Raw genomic sequence first — 20086 nt, forward strand, 5'->3', positions numbered from 1 at the left:
TCATGTTATGTTTTGTTCATTTTAAAGTTACCACAGTAATAACTTCATGAGTGCCTTTGTAGCTAGATATTACAGAGTCCGCCACATCCTCTCTACATCACCCATTTGATTATATTTAACAAAACTTTTGACATTGATCAAAATGAATTAATAAAAGATGGTGTGGACGTTATGCAATGGTGTGGTTTATTGAGTCAATTATCTCGCTATAATTAATGCACAATGACTTATTGATTTTTAATTGTTTTATTTTATGGATTATTTTATGGATTATTAGTTTTGAACAGTAGCAGGAAGTAATGCAATTAAATATTTATAGAAATTAAGTGAAGACCAACTTTATTTGCAGCTGTAAAAAAGAAGAGGAATGATTTTGAAAGGGGGGAATTGTTGTACTAGCTGGCATGTAAATACTTTTGTCTTAGCACTTCATTACTGTCAAGAGCAAGGTCTCTTGATTCAGAATGATAATCTAATATTTTATTTATATATATATATATATATATATATCGGGGGATATAGGGCTCACGGCGGATGTGACCGGTTAATAGAGGATACTTACTCCTCCAAGGCACCTGATCCCACCTCTGGTGTGTCCAGGGGTCCGTGTTTGCCCAACTATCTAGTATTGCTTATAGGAGTTGTGAGATTGATCACTGTTATCTTTGCCTTTCTAAAAGAAAAAAAATCAAATTTTATCTTCTTTACTTATAGATATAATGTGAATGTTGTGGATTAATAGAAAAATATTCCTTTTATGTATATAATTTTTGTAAAGTACTGTTAGTCATATGCTATGTATGTGTACATATGTATCACAACAGTCACAACAAAAAAATGATATAGCATTTTTTTATGTCCTCCAGCACTTATTGAAAAAATATCTGAAATGTATTAATTAGCTAGCTTGTTTGAGTAAACGCTTCTTTTTATTTTTGTTTGCATTCTAAAGACTAATTCTAATTTCTGAAATGCAAAGAGGGTGATGAAAGATCAAAGCAATCACAGAGTCTTGTGTTCATTTTTACCAATGTTAAGTGGAGACTGAAAAGGAATTTCTAAACCAAAACCCACTTGTTCTAGAAAATAAATGAATTGGTTGCAGGAATAAATTTTCTAACCTTTTTTCGTTTCAAGTTAGATGATCAATCGAGATAATAATAAGCATCTTAGTGGCTTATAGTAGTAAAAGTTAGTCTGCCAAGGCTTCATTAAGAAGTGATATTTGTTGCTAATTTAGGTTCTTTGATGGTGTTTGGGCCTGTTATTATCCTGCTGGTTACAATGAAATTGATGACTTTTTGTCAAGCTTTCCCATGTTTTAATGTTCTGATGATAGATTATGAATGAATGCCCATACATTTTGGTGAAATTAAAGTTTCTAGCTTAACCTTTTCGGGGATCCATCTCAATCAAAGCTGGCAGTTGTGGGAGTGGATTTGAGGTGGGAGGACTGTAGTGGGATGATCCAATCAATTGAGATTTTTATAGTAAGATACTCTGCAAATCAGTGTTGCAGTTTTGTCTGTTTGTTTTAGAAAGATAATGCACAGTAGGTTGATGGAAATAGTAATGTAATCAGTCACAAGGTGGGCATCAGGTGTCACTTACTGACACAGAGTGAAGGAAAGAAGCGTGTTTGAAGACTTCCAGCTGTATATAGAACTGTAGACAAATAATAGTAGAAGGTAGCGGCATGAAAATGAATGAAATTTATTTTCCACTTATGTTGGTCAAATTTTCAGATCTGCTGTGTGTCGGAGCTTGGAAAATATTGGCTTTCTCTATTGTGGGTTATATATTGTTACGACTCTGTATAGATTAACTTCATTCTGATGGGTTTGCTTGCATGTTGTTTGACCATTAACACCAGCATCAGTTCTTGTTGATTTGCAAAGTCGCATATTAGGGCCTATAATTGGAGGAAACTTACAGACGAATTCTGCTGCTTTTAAGAAAATGTCTTGAAAATTATTTTATTGTATTCCGTTGGTTGATTTTAGTATATAATAAAACACAAGTTTCAGATTTCAGATAATTTTTTCCGAATTTTTAGAAAAGGGTTTATATATGTATGCAGTTTTAAATTTGATTCATTTTCACATTATTCTACATTCATGATTTTATGTCTATTCAGTATGTTGAAGTTTATGGGTTGGTAACATCCCGGCAGTTTAAATTTCATGAATTTGGCCAACAGTGAATAAAGCAAAAATTAAAACTGCAGCGAAAATACTGCTGTATACAGTAATAAAAGTGTATGGCACATGAAATATTGAATGCAGCTTTGACAGAAACTAGCATATCTCCTGTACATTCAGTAACAAAGTTAATTTAGGTTGCTCAACTTTATTAGGTGGAGACATCATACTATTTTTGGGAATGTGAGTCTTTCTGATCCATCAATCCTTGATCCGTCACAAATTATGTTCATTCATACTTCAAAACTATAACTTCGCTGCCAAGCTTGCTTTGAATGACCATGAACTGTAACATGTCAAGTATATCGATCTTGAATTTAAAAGTTATATCAACAGTGTCAAGGTCATATGACAATGGTATACATGTATGGAAATTGTGCCTTAACTATAGTTACCTTTGCTTCAGACTTTAGTTTGTGATTAAGATGACAGAACATCAAAATGTTCAGAATTGTATCTGGGCTGTGTAACTGTTAGAATGTCCATCAACTTTGTGTTGACGATGGCCTTAAAGATGTGCATCTTGGTGCCCTGGGATTGATATGGGAATCTTGGGTTGATATGGGGTGTGATTCAGATTTTGCCATGTATTATTCTCTATTGATGGATTGATTTTTGTTTGTTTCATATTGAGATGTCACCAGCTGCAGGTGAAGTACCACAAATTTACACAAATACATTGCGCAAGGCTTTAACAGTGTTTTTGGTTTCTTTAACATCTTTAACATGCCAATACCTGACACACTACGAGATGTCCATTTTTAAGGTTCAAGACCCTTGACTTTCACTTCTAAATGCTGAGCATTTGGTATGAGCAATCATGATCAAAGTTTTACATCTTGGGTTTGACGTGACCATGGCAAGAGTGGGACTCGGAATCTCAACCGGGGTAAGCAAATGCTTAAACCACTAAGCTACTGCAACCAATTTGATGAATTGGTTAGCAGAAATGCAGGTATTAATTTTAATTCTGAAGATATACTGTGTTTGAAGATCTGTGGCTACTTATTAAAAGTAAGTTTTAAGTGTGAAAAATTGTTTCTCAGCATCTGCAAATCATAGCTGTTAAGACAGAGAAGGATGCATACCATTTACCTGATGGGGAAAGGGTTCGGATTTTTTTCTCTCCATCAAAAGATAAACAGAAACAAAAAAGAATTGAATATATGTTTCATTTTCAATTTATATATTAATAAAGGAGCTTGAAGCAAGGAGTAGTATGAATCCATAATGCAATTCCACAAGGGAAATATTATGAATCTGTAATGACGAGGCATAATATGACTGTTGTGATGTCGCTTGTGTCAAACATGCAAAAAATCCCGTGTATTAATGATGAAACCTCTGGTAAGTTTGTGTATTACCATGTGATGTATTTCAGATAACTCTCACAAAGATGTATGTTGGAATTTAATTCTGAAAATGTAAAATAAGAACTTTTTATGCATCAATTGCTTTGTATTGCATTTTGCATTGTATTGATATCTTATATTAAGAAACAAGTAAATTTTATATTTTCATGATTTCCTGAGTATTTTAAGAGTACTTGTCAATGTGTATAATACAACAGATCATGGTATCTTTAGGGAACTGAATTTTTTTCTTGATAATGGATTATTAATCAACATGCATCAGACATATTCTGCTCTTTGGGTTCAATTAAACACACAGTATAGAAACAGGATTCATTTTATAAAAAACATTACATGTACCTGTAAACATTTAAATTAATGTTTTATAAAAACATAACATGTACCTGTAAACATTTTTAAAAATTAATGTTTTATAAAAACATTACATGTACCTGTAAACATTTAAATTAGACAAATAAGAGCTAGAATATCTTATACACAATCAAGGATATTTTATATCATTTATTGATAAAGAGCAGTTTTTATATGATTTTTTGAAATGAATTTTTTATAGACCTTGCTGTCTGATTTAGATATTCAGTGATTAGTTTCTTAATATATATTTCTTGTTTCATTGTGATTGTTAATATCCGTACATGTATTGCCTTGCACTATGGCTATTTCTAGTGTGATATTGTCAATTAAAAAATATTGGCTGTAGATGATGGTCATGCAGAAGATGATGATGTGATATAGGCTTGAAATATACTGGTATGGTGTTTTATTTTTTATTGCACGGTAACCTGCGGTAAAAAACTTTTGAATTAAGTTCTTATGCCAATAAACTCCAACTAGCTCCAAAACAGTGATTATGAAAAAGTTGATTGAAAGCTGAGCTGATCTACGTAAAGTAAAATATTGGTAAATGATTGTCAATGAGTTAAATACATGAAGAAAAGCACTGCTGGAAAAAACCTACAAACAGAATTAGATCTGTTTGAATTCAATGTATTAATTAAGGAGCATTTCACTAAACATCTATCAACTTTTGTGATAATTTATCATGCTTAATTGCAGCTATACAAAATTAACGAGATCTCCATTGCTGGAGTGTAATTGAAATTTAATTGTTTATCAGAATTTAATTTAGTTGAAGCACATTTCAGAGTCAGTGGAATTCTGTGGATGTCGATGATACAACACATAAGCTCAATAAAGTTAGAATAAAAGGTATCGCACGAGTTCAATTTATTTGCATACGCTTGAAGGGGTTTCTTTGAAATTCTAATAATTTTTTTAAGTCGCAGTGAGGCGATGTATTGATCTCTGGGAAGGGTTAATTAATGTGTACGAGGTTCACTTAGGACTCCAAGCTATGAGCATTCGCAGAAGTTAAATTCACATCAACTTTCATCATGTTCATGTATTTGTGAGAACTACACTGGGTCTTAATTAATATAGGCCATTCATTAAAACTAGCTTTTACTTCAAATTATTTTTGCTAATCTGACAGCTTCAGCAACCAGCCAGCTATTATAGTAAGATTTCAAGGAACATCAAAGCTAGGCTTAATTAATTTTGTTCTTTAAAGTTTATGTTTTTTTTCACACATTTCTTTTTCATTTCCTGATCTTAGAGGAGATTGATAACTGATTTATGGTGATTGAATCCTAATGATTTATGGAAATTGTTCAATCATGCTTGTATCTGATACATATATGTACAGGACTGATAGATGATTAATAGTCTAAATCACTGGATATGCTGGTGGAGCAGGCAAAGTTTCTTTAAATACCAGTATTATGAAAATAAAGTATACCCTAAAGTTAATCAGATTCTCCTTAACATAACTGTAGGTTTGTTGTAGAATTATATTTTTCACACATTCAGTCACTCTTAAAAAGTACCTGATGCTGAAATGATGATGTAGACTTTAAAGCTTTTCTGACAGATTCATGAATAGATATAATAACTATAAGAAACTACTGAGGAAGTATGTTATATTTCTTCAGATACTGGATGATTTCAGCTTCTCCATCGTCAACTTCCCATATTTATGTAGCGATATTCCATTATCACCTACATATGGTGTTTTTATATCTCAACTGATTCGATATGCAAGAGGTTGTTCTGCGTATAGTAAGTTTTAAAATCAAGGTAAGCTACTGACAAACAAGTTAATGGTACAGGGGTTTCAACAGTCTCGATTGAAGTCAGCATTTCGCAAATTCTATGGTCGTTATAACGATCTAGTTCGTCAATACAACCTATCATTGGGTCAAATGCTGTCTGACGTGTTTCATACCGATTGTTAAGCCATTCTTGGCGCACTGGTTTTGGCTGCGGATGGCTCCGTTTGCCTGATCATGATATAGGGCTCACGGCGGGTGTGACCGGTCAACAGGGGATGCTTACTCCTCCTGGGCACCTGATCTCACCTCTGGTGTGTCCAGGGGTCCATGTTTGCCCAACTATCTATTTGTATTGCTTGTGGGAGTTATGAGATTGATCACTGTTTGTTATCTTCACCTTGCATACTATGTCTCACTCTATCCATGCATGTGGTTGTCAAACCTGATGATTTCCTAGTTTGACTCAAGCAGAGCACATCTCTGATAATAATGTATTGGGGTGGGAAATGCATGAAATACTGTTGTAGAAATCGTCATGCATATGTTTAAAAGGAGAATAAAAATAATTTAAAAATTAGTAATATATTCAAAATATCACAATAAAAGAATCCACACTTGAACTCAAGTCTTAATTATGCACATAGAATTCAAAGTAGAATGTTGTGTACATATTGATTTTCCCCTTTCTTTACTAGTAACTGCATGCTTGTTATAAAAACGGAGGGATCACAATAAATTCTGAAGGCAATCTACCACTTATACAGCAAAATAGTAAATGTAGGTTAAACTTTAATCTGTGACACAGTGAAAATAATATTGTCAATCCTAATCTGAAAACGTCTTACTTGATATATGAACTAGATTTTCCCAATACATTTGAGATAAATGAAAGTTTTTTTTTTTTTTTTACTTTTATATTGTATAATAGACTTGCTAGTAGAATTTTGACCTATTGGAATACTTTTAGAGTTGATATTTTTTTTTTATTTCAAGACACATAAAAAGGTCTAGATATGATATACACAGGACATTTTTATATACCTCTTGCAAGAGGCTGCTTAGGATAAGTATCTTTGGATCAACATGGTGCAATAATTTTTGGCACAAAATCCCTTTATTTTGGACTTAATCTGTCCAGACAGTGAAAAATTATCATTTTCTGACTAAAATCTCGTAGTGTTGAGACACATTAATTGATTTTCCTTTTACTATTAAGCTTCATACAGACTCACCATGATCTCTATGAACTTCAAGGTCAGAGGGTCAATTTGAGGTTAAGCAGACTGGACTCTGAAGTAGATCGATCAGTGGTCTCTGGTTCTCAAATGATTTCCCTGTGTACCCGAGTTCACTACACATAAGTGAGCATCCACTACCTTGACCTTGACCCCATTACAATTGTGCTTGGTGAGGGGTATACGATCAGTCCAGCTAGTTCCAATTTACACTGTGTTGAGTATCAATCTGCAAATGTTAACTCAAAATTAGAGAAGTTTGAATGGGTAGGTATTACATGTACAATGTGATTTGCTAAATTTAACAATTGAAATAATAAAACAAAGGGAAATGACTATTGGGCATTTACTCAGAAATTGCATATTGGTCAGCGTTCGTTGTTGTCTGTCATGCATTAACAATTGAAATTTTTTTACTCGTGTCGAAGTCACGAGATGTATTATGGTAGTGGCTTTATCCGTCTGTCTGTCCTGACCTTGTGGGCAGGATACAGACCGAACTGTAAGCTCCAGGATTTTACAACTTGAAAGATTTAATCACCATGATGAAAGGAAGATGCCAACTGTTTTTCAAGATCAGAGGTTAAAGGTCAAGGATGATGTATCACTTAGTAGGAAAACCTATAGTAGGAAAACTTTGTGGGCAGGATACAAACTGAACTGTAAGCTACAGGATTTTACAACTTTGTGTATTTAAATACCATGATGAGAGGAAGATGCCTATTGTTTTTCAAGGTCAGAAGTCAAAGGTCAAGGTCATAGTATTACTCAGTAGGAAAACATTGTAGGCAGGATAGAAACCAAACTGTAAGCTCCAGGATATTGCAATTCGATACATGTGATCACCGTGATAAGAGGAAGATTCCTATTGTTGTTAGAGGCCAGAGGTCAAGGTCACAGTATCACTTAGTAGGAAAACATTGTAGGCAGGATACAAACCAAACCATAAGCTCCAGGATATTGCAACTTGGTACATTTGATCACCATAATAAGAGGAAGATGTCTACTATTTTCAAAGTCAAAGGTCAAGGTCGCAGTATCACTTAGTAGGAAAACCATGTAGGCAGTATACAGACCGAACAGTTGGGGCTATGACCTTCAAACTTGGTACACATACACTTTATGCCAAGTGGAGGATGCCTATTGTTTCTCAAGTCAAAGGTCAAGGTTGTAGTAGCAGGATACAGACCGAACTGTTGAGGCTATAGGACCATCAAACTTTATATACATGCATCTTATGCCAAGTGAAAATATTGAATAGAGAGTACATGATTTGTCTGTTTTTACAATGCAAAGAAAGTATGTCACACCCTGATGATTGCTGATACTACCTGAAACCAAGTTCTACAAACCATGGTGTAAGAAAAACACCTTATATTAGCATTATGTACCATTGGCGGTATGCTTGTTAATTTTTTCTTGATAACTACCATTCCATTTCTTTTCAGATTTGGAATGAAGCATCTTTTGGACAAGGGGGACTTGAATTATAATTTCAGGACTCCTACACCCTTTGGGCCTTAAGTGCAAAGCAAAAATTGACCAATTTTCAAAACTCTTCTCTACAACTGCACTTCTGTAAAAAAAAAAAAAAAAAAAACTAAATGCGTAGTGATGTAGAGCAGGAAGGTCTCTACCAAAATTGTAAATTTCATGATCCCCGGTGTAGGGGTTCTGACTCCAGAGTGGGGTCAAACTTGGTATATAGTGCATATGTGTAAAACATTTAAATAACATCTTCTTTAATGCTATTGATATTGAATTGAAACTAGATAGATTTTAAGAAGGAGTTTGTCAACCTTTACCATAATTGTAAATTTCATGATCCCAAGAAGTATTTGGTTTTGGTATCGGGGTGGTACCAAAATTAATATAGTTATTATTGTCTTTGACTTTGATATGTATATAAACTAAATGGATAAAAGGATGTACCAAAATTGTGAAGTCTTTTATTATTAGGCACTTTCAGGGACATTGAAGTTTTAAGAACACATCTTGTTTGATATTTATGGTAGCTTGATCAGTGTAGAATGTTCGCTTTGCAAACGAAAGGTCACGAGTTTGAAGCCCACTTGTGCCATGGTCACGTCAAACCTGAGACGTTAACATAGGTTGTGATTGCTCCTTCACCAAATGCTTGGCATTTAGAATTGAGAAGGGGGGGGGGGGGGTCCTTTCAGATATATCCTTAAAAACAGAGGTGTAAGCATAAGTCTAAATTTGTGGTACTGCCACTGGGGCTAATGGTTCTTTTAACTTGGGTGATTGATAAGGCCTGTGGGCTTCTTGTTGTCTATTGCATTGCTAGTCTATAACATTATATACATATATATACTGTATGTCCCATTCAAAAGTTCAAGTGAATATACATGTAAGAACATTTCTCCCTCATAGAAAAGCTGATATACAAATGTATCAGAAATTGAGTGTTATACAGAAAAATCTCTACAACAATCCTTACCTAAGAGTAAAGGAAATGATGTGGCTTTATACTTGTGGTCATTTTAAGTTCATAAGATTATTATCCTTGTAAAGCAAAATAACCTAGTGAACAATGATGTCCATGGACCTCTTGTTCTTCAGATTGACATTAGTGTAAACTGACTTGGTGTTAGTGTTGGGAATTCAAGTTGGTCTCCATGACTTTTGATTGGCTGAGACAAAATTGAATTCTTCTCTAGAATGTCTGCATGTCAGTCACCAAACTTAGGACAAATGTTCTTTTAGTGGTCCACAGGAGGCATTGCAAAGCAATCAGGTTTCAAAGATGGCCATAATTTGTCTTCTGATTAACTGTGACAAATTCAACTTCATTGTTGTACCAGAAAATAAAATGCAAGCAGAATTGAAATAAAGGTATTTGAAGTGAAAATTGAGTACATATGATTTATTAATCAGAGGTTTATTAATGTGTGAACATTTTTTGTGATTTCTACTTAAATATATTAAATGTCAGTTCCTTTAAGTATTGTTTCCAAATAATTTGTGATCACAGTTTTTGAGAAACAAACACTATAGAGAACATTAACATGTACTGAGAGTGTTCTGAAGTGTGCTGGACGTCCACACAGGAGCTATGGCCTGCAAAGCACCTACTGCATTAATGCAGATTGTTTTTTATCCTGTCAGACAGGTAATTGTTGTAATGATCGGGCTTCATGACAACCAATTATTTTATGATTGAAATCCGGGAAGTGGGTGCTGAAATTGCAGTTATACATCATATGGTATCTCTCAGAGAATGTTTGTAACTCTGCAACATTAGGTTTCATGGCTATGACAGCTATTGCATATCTGTTAGTTTAAGTCGACAGCCTAAAATGATACTGATGGTAGAGATGATAAATGGAGGATCATGCCTAATTAAGTCGTGATCCATATTCCTCTGTTTCTTGGACAATAATTGACTGGAGATTTCAGGCTTTATCTGTCGTATGCCTATTTGTGGAAGTCCAACATCCATTGTAGAAAAGCATCAGCAACATGTCATAAATTGACAATGATATTTCTTTTGTGGACAGATAATGAGACTTCTCTTTGCTCCCATGTTTTAGTGCATTTTTTCCCCGTCTGTAGATGAAAGGCAATAAACTGCTTTTCATATATCTTTAAGTTGATTGCATATATATAATAATGCTACTAATGCTTGAACTAATGTTATATTTAGAGATTTAGAATGTTAAAATGGAGAGGTCTTATCTGATTTATTTATTGGGCCCCTGCTTTTGTATATCTGAGTATGTGTTGTAAGTACTCAGAAACAGCAGCACTGATGTGAATTTTCAATATGTATTCCTAATGAGATATATATATATATATGTGTGTGTGTGTGTGTGTGTGTGTGTGTGTGTGTGTGTGTGTGTATATTATACATAGATAATAGTTTTTTACCTATAAACGTCTTCGTGTTTCATTTTTATTTTTTACCTATATATATATTATATATATATATATATATATATATATATAGGTACACAAAGCATACAAAAAGTAAATTACTGGTATTGATCTGGCTCTTGGGCCTTTTTTCTATGATGCAGTAAAGAGGTGGGTTTTATGCCTGAAGATGTGAATATCAACTGAAATTTGGTGTATAGATACATCATGACAATATCCAGGTTCGTGTTTGGGTCAGGTCAAAAACTTTTTTGACAAGAGTTGTGTCCCTTTGACTTAGAATTGGTGTCCACTCATTATCTCAGTCACACATGAACATTTTGAATTGAAATTCAGGATTTATCACCTGCATATGGTGTTTATATCTCTCAACTGATTCAATATCCAAGAGCTTGTTCTGCATATGATTAGTTTTTTAATCGAGGCCATCGTCGGAAACCCACGGTTGATTACGCTTCGTTCCTCGATCTCTCCATCACCCATGGGTGCATTCATTCCTACTCACTCGTTATCATGAATAAATCTTATTAGTTACATAGTTAGTTAGTGACCTGATATTGAAAAATACATGGTGTGAAATGAAAACCCGTATTGGGTGTGGTGAAGAATAGAATTATGATAAGATAAAATGTAGCAAGGCGAAGCCGAGCCCAATACGGGTTTACTTTTCACACCATGTATTTTTCCGTATCAGGTCACTAACCAACTGTGTAACAAATTTATCACGTCGAAGACCTCTAACTGTATATGTGGGGGTCTATATCATACAACTTAGTCTCCCCAAATCACTTCACCATTTTGTTATGGTTGCAAGTCGAACCCGACAATAAATTACTTGCTCAATACAGATTTTTCTCGCATGATACATTTTTTTTCACGGTGTCATATGACCAAGATCTGACCAATTAGATTTCAACAATTTTGTCTCGGGTGTGATGATAAAAAAATATCGTCCAATCAAAGTAATCATTATTGTAATGTAGCTCTTCTGTTTTTAAAGATAACATTAACTCAACTTTGCAATCACAACAATTGTATACCGAAATTGGGCTGAAAGCATCTGTTTGAATGGACAAATTCGCTCAGGGTTACTATGAGCGCCCAATCAAATTGCCTCATTAATTACTCATGAGAACGAGCAAGTAGGAATGAGTGGACCTACGGGTGATGGAGAGAGGAATTTTAAAGCGTAATCAACCGTGGGTTTCTGACAATGAATCGAGGCAGGTTACTGACAAACAAGTTGATGGTGCAGGGTTTTCAATAGTCTTGTTTAAATTAAGTCAGCATATTGCGAATTCTATGGTCGTTATAACGATCTAGTTTGCCAATACAACCTATCATTGGGTCAAATGTTATCCAACGTGTTTCATACCAATTGTTAGGTTGTTCTTGGCACACTGATTTTGACTATGGATAACTCCGTTTACCTGATCAAGATATAAGGACTATGGATAACTCCGTTTACCTGATCAAGATATAAGGCTCATGGCAGGTGTGACTGGTTGACAGGGGATGCTTACTCCTCCTATGCACCTGATCCCACCTCTAGTATATCCAGGGGTCCGTATTTGCCCAACTCTCTATTTTGTATTGCTTATAGGAGTTATGAGATTGATCACTGTTCGTTATCTTCACCTTTCATAAGAGTATTTTGGTCAACTTCTATGCAGTTCTGGTCAGATAAATATTTTGCAGAGTTATGTCCCTTGGACTGTGAAAAATTTCAAACAATTCAGTTTCTTGGGAAAGCTCTGCAGATTCAAACTTCGTTGCCAGCAGGGCATTTGTGTTGCTCCATCACATCTAGTTTTTTTTTTTTTTTTTAAATTTATAAAATAAATCAAGCAATCACTGCTTTTCTTCCAATTTAAATTTCTTAAGTATTAGTATGCATCAGAATATGTATATTCCACTGAATTATTGATCTGGTATTATTTTGAGCAACATCATATTGTAAGGAAATGGCATTCCTAAACTGAAACACAAGACAGCTTAGCAATTTTCCAGAAAAATATGAAACAGAATCCAAACCTTTAGAATTAAGATTATGATAAAATTGTAAATGAAGCATCTTCAAGTACACGAGAGCAGGCCTATATGACCAGAAAATAATCTTAAAACTCAAGCCCTGATCAATAATGGTGGTAGGGCATCAATTTTGATATTTTGGCAGAAAACAGCATGGATTTTTTTTAGCTAATTATATCTATAGAAGCAAGAATTAAGATTAATTATTTCTAAACTTCTACATGTTCATGTTATATGAAAAATAACATTATTTTCTACTGAGACATACAGAAAACCAATATCTGTAACTCCGATTGTCTGAAGAGTCATTGTAAAGCTTTTGCTGATGCTTGAATATATATGTGTGTAGTGACATTTTTGCTATTCTGCTAACCATTGACCTAATAGCTTATGTTCTTTACTATTGAAACCTAAATCCGTGAATGAGGTTTCCCTAGGTATGATTATAGTTATTGCCCATAACTATGTTATTTCATTGATGCCACTCAGAGCTTGCCAGATAGGCCACAGCATTTTTAAATCTAAAAGGACATGGAATAGTCTATGCATTTGTGACTAATTTCCTTCTAAAACATTGTGATGTGTTATTTCTCTTTAAACACAGAGGGCAGCTCTATAAAAGGTTTCCTTATTTCTCTTTAAACACAGAAGGCAGCTCTATAAAGGGTTTCCAAATTTCATTCTGAAAATTATTTTAGAACTCGAAAAAATAAATAAAGAAGACTTGTATTTACATGAACAGGTGACTGTTCGAACTTTGATCTCTTAAAGATGTTGATCTCTCAGAAATAAATCACAGTCCTAATTTTTTATGCCCCCGAGATCGAAGATCAGGGGGCATATTGTTTTTGTCCTGTATGTCATTCTGTAATTCTGTCATTCTGTCTGAAACTTTAACCTTGCTAATAACTTTTGTACAGTAAGTGATAGAGCTTTGATATTTCACATGAGTGTTCCTTGTGACAAGACCTTTCCGTGGGTACCAACATTTTTGACCCCGTGACCTTGACCTTGGAGTTTGACCTACATTTTGAAAACTTTAACCTTGCTAATAACTTTTGTACAGTAAGTGATAGAGCTTTGATATTTCACATGAGTGTTCCTTGTGACAAGACCTTTCTGTGAGTACCAATATTTTTGACCCCCATGACCTTGACCTTGGGGTTTGACCTACTTTTTGAAAACTTTAACCTTGCTAATAACTTTTGAACAATAAGATATAGAGCTTTGATATTTCACATGAGTATTCCTTGTGACAAGACCTTTCCGTGGGTACCAACATTTTTTACCCCGTGACCTTGACATTTGACCTACTTTTTGAAAACTTTAACCTTGCAAATACCTTTTGAACAGTAAGTGATAGAGCTTTGATATTTCACATGAGTATTCCTTGTTACAAGATCTTTCTGTTGGTATTGAACCTTTTGACCTTGACATTTGACCTACTTTAATTTTTTTTTTTACATTGGTCATAACTTCTAAATGGTAAATATTAGAGCTTTCATATTGTACATGAGCATTTGTTTTGACAAGATCTTTCTACTGGTACCAAGATATTTGCCCTTGTGACCTTGGCCATCTTCGGAATTGGCCATTATCGGGGGCATTTGTGTTTCACAAACACATCTTGTTGCTCTATGTAACCATCTACTTTTGATCTCTCGAACTTCTGATCTCGAGAAGTGAAATTTGTGTCCCGTTAAACGTATCCATTGTTTTCACTTTTGATATTCCAAAATGGTAGTAGCGTATACACTATTTAATGGTAGTAGCGTATACACTATTTAATGGTAGTAGCGTATACACTATTTAATGGTAGTAGCGTATACACGATTTAATGGTAGTAGCATATACACTATTTAATGGTAGTAGCGTATACACTATTTAATGGTAGTAGCGTATACACGATTTAATGGTAGTAGCGTATACACTATTTAATGGTAGTAGCGTATACACGATTTAATGGTAGTAGCATATACACTATTTAATGGTAGTAGCGTATACACTATTTAATGGTAGTAGCGTATACACTATTTAATGGTAGTAGCGTATACACTATTTAATGGTAGTAGCGTATACACGATTTAATGGTAGTAGCATATACACTATTTAATGGTAGTAGCGTATACACTATTTAATGGTAGTAGCGTATACACGATTTAATGGTAGTAGCGTATACACTATTTAATGGTAGTAGCGTATACACTATTTAATGGTAGTAGCATATACACTATTTAATGGTGGTAGCGTATACACTATTTAATGGTAGTAGCGTATACACGATTTAATGGTAGTAGCGTATACACTATTTAATGGTAGTAGCGTATACACTATTTAATGGTAGTAGCGTATACACGATTTAATGGTGGTAGCGTATACTCGATTTAATGGTGGTAGCGTATACACGATTTAATGGTGGTAGCGTATACACGATTTAATGGTGGTAGCGTATACTCGATTTAATGGTGGTAGCGTATACACATGCAATTTTGACAATGATGCAGTAAATTTGAGAACATGATTTAGAAACATACATACCATGCAATGAATGAAAAATATACGTGTCAAAACAATCCCCGGATGTTGTTATACACTGTCGGATCTTTAATTTCCGGATTTGATCTCTCGGAAGTCTTGATTTCTTCCAAGTTTTATCCAAGTCCCTTGAACTGAAAAGTAATTCATTAGAGTCATCTGTACATAATTATTTATATCATCAATAATCAGGGACTGTTAATTTCACTAAATGTGATCCGACTTCATGGATCACCATGCTGTGTGTGTGTGGGTTTTTTTATTGCTGTATATACTCGCCTATAAGTCGGTTTGCCTATAAGTCGGTTGTATAGTTTTAAGTTTATTTTGGAGGGAATTACCATTGACCCATTTATAAGTCGGTGTAACTTTTTTCAAAAATCTGTTCATGATTTCAAATTAATGCTCTAGTGTTTTTACCTTGAGTTTCAAATAATATTTTAAGAAATGCGCCAATATTTGATAGTAGTAATGATATAATGGTGGTAAATCACATGACTTTGACATGATCAATTACATGGAAAAATGGCGACGAAAGTCAACACAAGGGAAAATTCAAACGAGTAAGTATTACATCTTTATCAATAACAAATTGTCACATAATTTATATCAGCATTTGAAGAATTTTCTCAGGAACAAATCTTTACTGAAATGGTTGTTCTACGTGCAATAAAAGCAGAGAACACTGACACAGTTTTTTTGTTGAAAAACTTTCCAACTGCCAAAAAACTGCATAAAGTGATCTCTGCCTCTATCGCATGTAGAACTACCATTTCAGTATAGAAATGGTTCCTGAGAAAATTCTTCAAATGTTGATACAAATTATGTGACAATTCATTATTAATAAAGGTGTTGCATACTTGTTTGTCTCATTTCAATTTTCCCTTGTTTTTAACTTTCATTTATCCTTGTAATTGATCATGCCAAAGTCACATGATTTGTCACTGTGAATGTACATAGATATAATTTTCTCATTCCTCATTCCTTCCCCATAGTCTAAAAACTCCCAGGTGACCATTCCAAACATCTGGATAGCTTGGGTTTAAAAATCCTTGGCTGAGTTTCTGTCCAAAAGTCTTTGTTCTTTACTCATTTCATGAGAGATTTAAGATCATGAGAAGTTTATTTTATCATGATGTGGCAGATAACGCTAACATGCTGTTGTCTCTTTCAGATGATGGTGTTCTTGCATGGATTGTAGTTGCTGGTCTTTCATTATGGTGGAGTCCTATTACGAAAGGTATCTTTTTGTTTACTGACTGGAGAGGTAAAGTAAGCTGTGATCTTTTAATGAGGAAAGTCTTATATAAATACTTTATCTGGTAGCTGATTTACAACAAAATATCCAATACTTCTATCATCAGAGAAAGCTGTCAGTGATGATAGGATTCATCCTCAAACAAAGTACAAAGTGGATGTAGGTACATATGTATATGATTGAACTTGGCCCAAAGTCTTTTCCCCATAATGTTTGCCAAGGAAAGTACCTGGCAAATTATTTGATTGTGACATATGAATACAACATTTGTCATATGAATGAATGTCCGAAATTACTCTGGTGTATAATAAGCGTTAGCAATATGTTTCGACAGTTTATATTAATTCAATAAAGTCTTGTTAATCTGAAGTTCTTTGAATGTGGGTTTGGATCGTTAGCTTGCATTGAAGTTCATTTGGAAATCTTATGAGTTAGCTAATAAATCAACTTTTCACTATTCTCTTTATCTCAGAATAAACAATTCACCAAATGCATATTCAATCTACACTGATTTTAAAAAAAAAACAGGGACTAAGAGAATTGCTAGTATGGAACTGAAAAATTATAAATGACGTAAAGACTGCACACATGAACATGCAGAGAGAGGACTATAATAAAAAAAAATGGAAAAAAAAATGGAGGTACTTGTATTGTTCCAACCAAGGCCATATCATTGCATCCTGCTGAAGACAACAATCCAGTGGACTTTTGTTTATCTGTCTCTAGTGGGAAATGAGACGATCTTGTCTGTCAGTCTGGAAGGAGTTCAGACAGTATCAAACTTAGAACATACACTTTATTTTATTAGAGAACAACAATAAATTAAAGGCATTGGTTGATATAGGATCTTTTGGTCTAGAATCAGATGGTTTATTAATTGTATCAATCTAGATTGCATTTCAATTATTGTTGTTTTTAGGCAATTCATAACTTATTGGAAAGTGATGGGTTGATGCTAATGGCTTTTGATACAATAGTTTATATCACAGTGAATAAGAAAGCACCATTTGTTTGGAATATATTCCATCTTCGCATATAGTGAATTAAAACATACACAAACCCCGTCCTGTGTAGCTGAAGATGTGGAATCTGGAATCTGAGTGTTGCCATAAAGCCAACTTCAACCATAGGAATGTTTATTGCAAATCTGTCGATATTTCATCAGTAATTGTTCAATAAAAGACACCATTTATTACTATGCATCATCCTTTAATCAAGTCTCATCTGTTTTTTCCTAATAAAACCAGACTTGTGTCCCAGCCATTTGGAGTATTTTATATTCTTCCTGCTGTCTTTGAGCCTCCAATACACAGGCAGGTATTGCTCTGGGCCTGTCAGTCAGAATTCAAAAAAACTCTGCCATGCTGCTTCCTGCTACAACAATACTCAATACCATTATTATAGTTTTTAATTTTCCTTCTTTTTTTTTTTAAAGTTCGATGTACTATGTAATAGATTTGTGTGCACGTCAGAAAAAAAGTCGCATCCATGAAGCTGCAGTCACTAGTATTGTCAATTATTAAGCAATAACAAATGTCAACCGGATATTTGAACTTCATACATAAAACACAGCATGATTTACAAGACATTATTTGACAAATTATGATTGTCATGCACTCCTGTCATTTGTTCATATCCTTCTCTAGACTGTCACGACTCACCATGCTCAAGTGATGTGACTTTGAAGTGGATTCTGAAGCATTGATAGTTATTATTTTTTGGAATTTATTGTGCTGTATTATATATATATGCCTATTCAGTGTGTGTCCAACACTGCATTCCATCATCGGTGAATTGTCAGTCCTTTCTGTATTCTTAATCTGATTGTCATGCAGAATTAATGGAAGCATTTGTAAATAATGTGTAGTCAGCACTATTGTTTGCAAAATTGAAACATTTATTTTGTACCATTTCACATATCTGGAAAGAGAGTTATACAAGAAGTGCACTGAAATCCCTAGATACACATGTGCTTGACCTTGGCATTGTTACATAAAGAAATGCCAATAAAATCATTAATTGCAACACTTTCTATAGTGTATAACAATTACATAAACAGGAGGGGTCCAATTATCCCAAATTTCATTGAAATTCAATGCATGCAGCCAATATATTACATCAAGGATGGTGTAAATTGTAAAGGCAAGTCGGTTGATCAGTGCTAATGAACTGGATGATGATTACCGACACCCATTGGTTTTGTGATCAGACGGCTTTTTGGGATGGGTGGGGTATGGTGGGACTATTCCCCACTTTTTCCTGTTACACAACAGAATAGTAATTGATCGTTGGAAATTTGATGCTCACAAACAAAAACTCCCAGCATACTTCATTAGAACCCATGCAGTCACAAATTACATAACAAATTGCAATTAATCCAAATATTCATGTGACAGCAATTTTGTTTCTTTGGTTTTTTTTAATTTGTGCTATTCTTATAAGATAGCAATTGTTTGAGATTACCACCACCACCTCTAATAAATTGTACACAATTTTTAAAATCAATTTAGAACGTTTATTCACTTGAAGAGTTTTTCATCATGCGAGCACTCTAATTGAATCTTGACTTCTGAAGTCTTGATTAAAACAGTATACATTTGAATATCTTGTGGAAAGAAAAACAAGATAATTTCACAACACCATGAGTCTCTCAATCGTGTAGACTGTCTTGTCCAACAGAGGAATCCTCAGGGACTCGGTATGAAAAACTTTCTATTTCTGTGAATGACAGAGGACACCATTGGAAAACAATGTAGACAGAATTTTAATGGTCTCTAAACTTTTCACATTAGCTTGTCTTCACAGAGCCCCTCAATCTATATACATAGAAAATATATTGCAGACCCTTCACCAAGTAGAATTTAAATGATGAAGTGAGCACATCTCCATATTTAGTAAGACAAGAGGCTCTGGAAGAAACATGTTGGATGCTGGAGTGTGTGTAGGATGTTATAAATTGATGTTGCTTCGACTGCTGTAGCTTATTACTCTATATATAGTCTATTTCATCACTTTTCCAGTTCTCTTGTTACATGAATTCAAGAATGGGATGCAAATAATTATGTTAAAAATTACCATGGTTTTAGATGATGGACCTAACTTCGAGACTCCTGTGCTGCAGGCACACTTTCAAGCCCAAGGTCAGGATTGACGCCCAAGAAAATAATACGATAATTTTCACATTTATTTCAATTATACAAAAGCAATTGGCCATGTGATGGGCAGATGAATCAATTCTTGTGGACTGTGAGTTAACAGAGAAGGTGTTCCATCATGCCCACAGGTTCTTCAGAATATTTTGAAACTTTTTCATGTACATTTGATGATGGTAGAATCCAGACAAAATCCAGACAGTTAGATCAGCAATTATTATCCAGTGGCAAATGTGCAAGGTGCTGAATTGATGAAGCAACTTAAAGAGAATTAACATTCTTGAGCTGAGTAA

The 20086-nt window shown here is 34.2% G+C and overlaps 1 protein-coding gene across 4 annotated transcripts in view; it reads left to right on the forward strand.

The window, feature by feature from the left end:
- The window catches only part of LOC125678683 (protein turtle-like), an 88983-nt gene that overhangs the window by 36847 nt on the left and 32050 nt on the right, over positions 1 to 20086 (forward strand). For all 4 annotated transcript variants that reach the window (XM_048917311.2, XM_048917313.2, XM_056154582.1 and 1 more), the window contains exon 2: positions 16558 to 16623. In XM_048917311.2, coding sequence (XP_048773268.2) covers positions 16558 to 16623 — 66 coding nt within the window. The remainder of the gene's footprint in view (positions 1 to 16557; positions 16624 to 20086) is intronic.

Source organism: Ostrea edulis, chromosome 2, assembly GCF_947568905.1.
Source record: "Ostrea edulis chromosome 2, xbOstEdul1.1, whole genome shotgun sequence".
Lineage (NCBI taxonomy): Eukaryota > Metazoa > Mollusca > Bivalvia > Ostreida > Ostreidae > Ostrea > Ostrea edulis.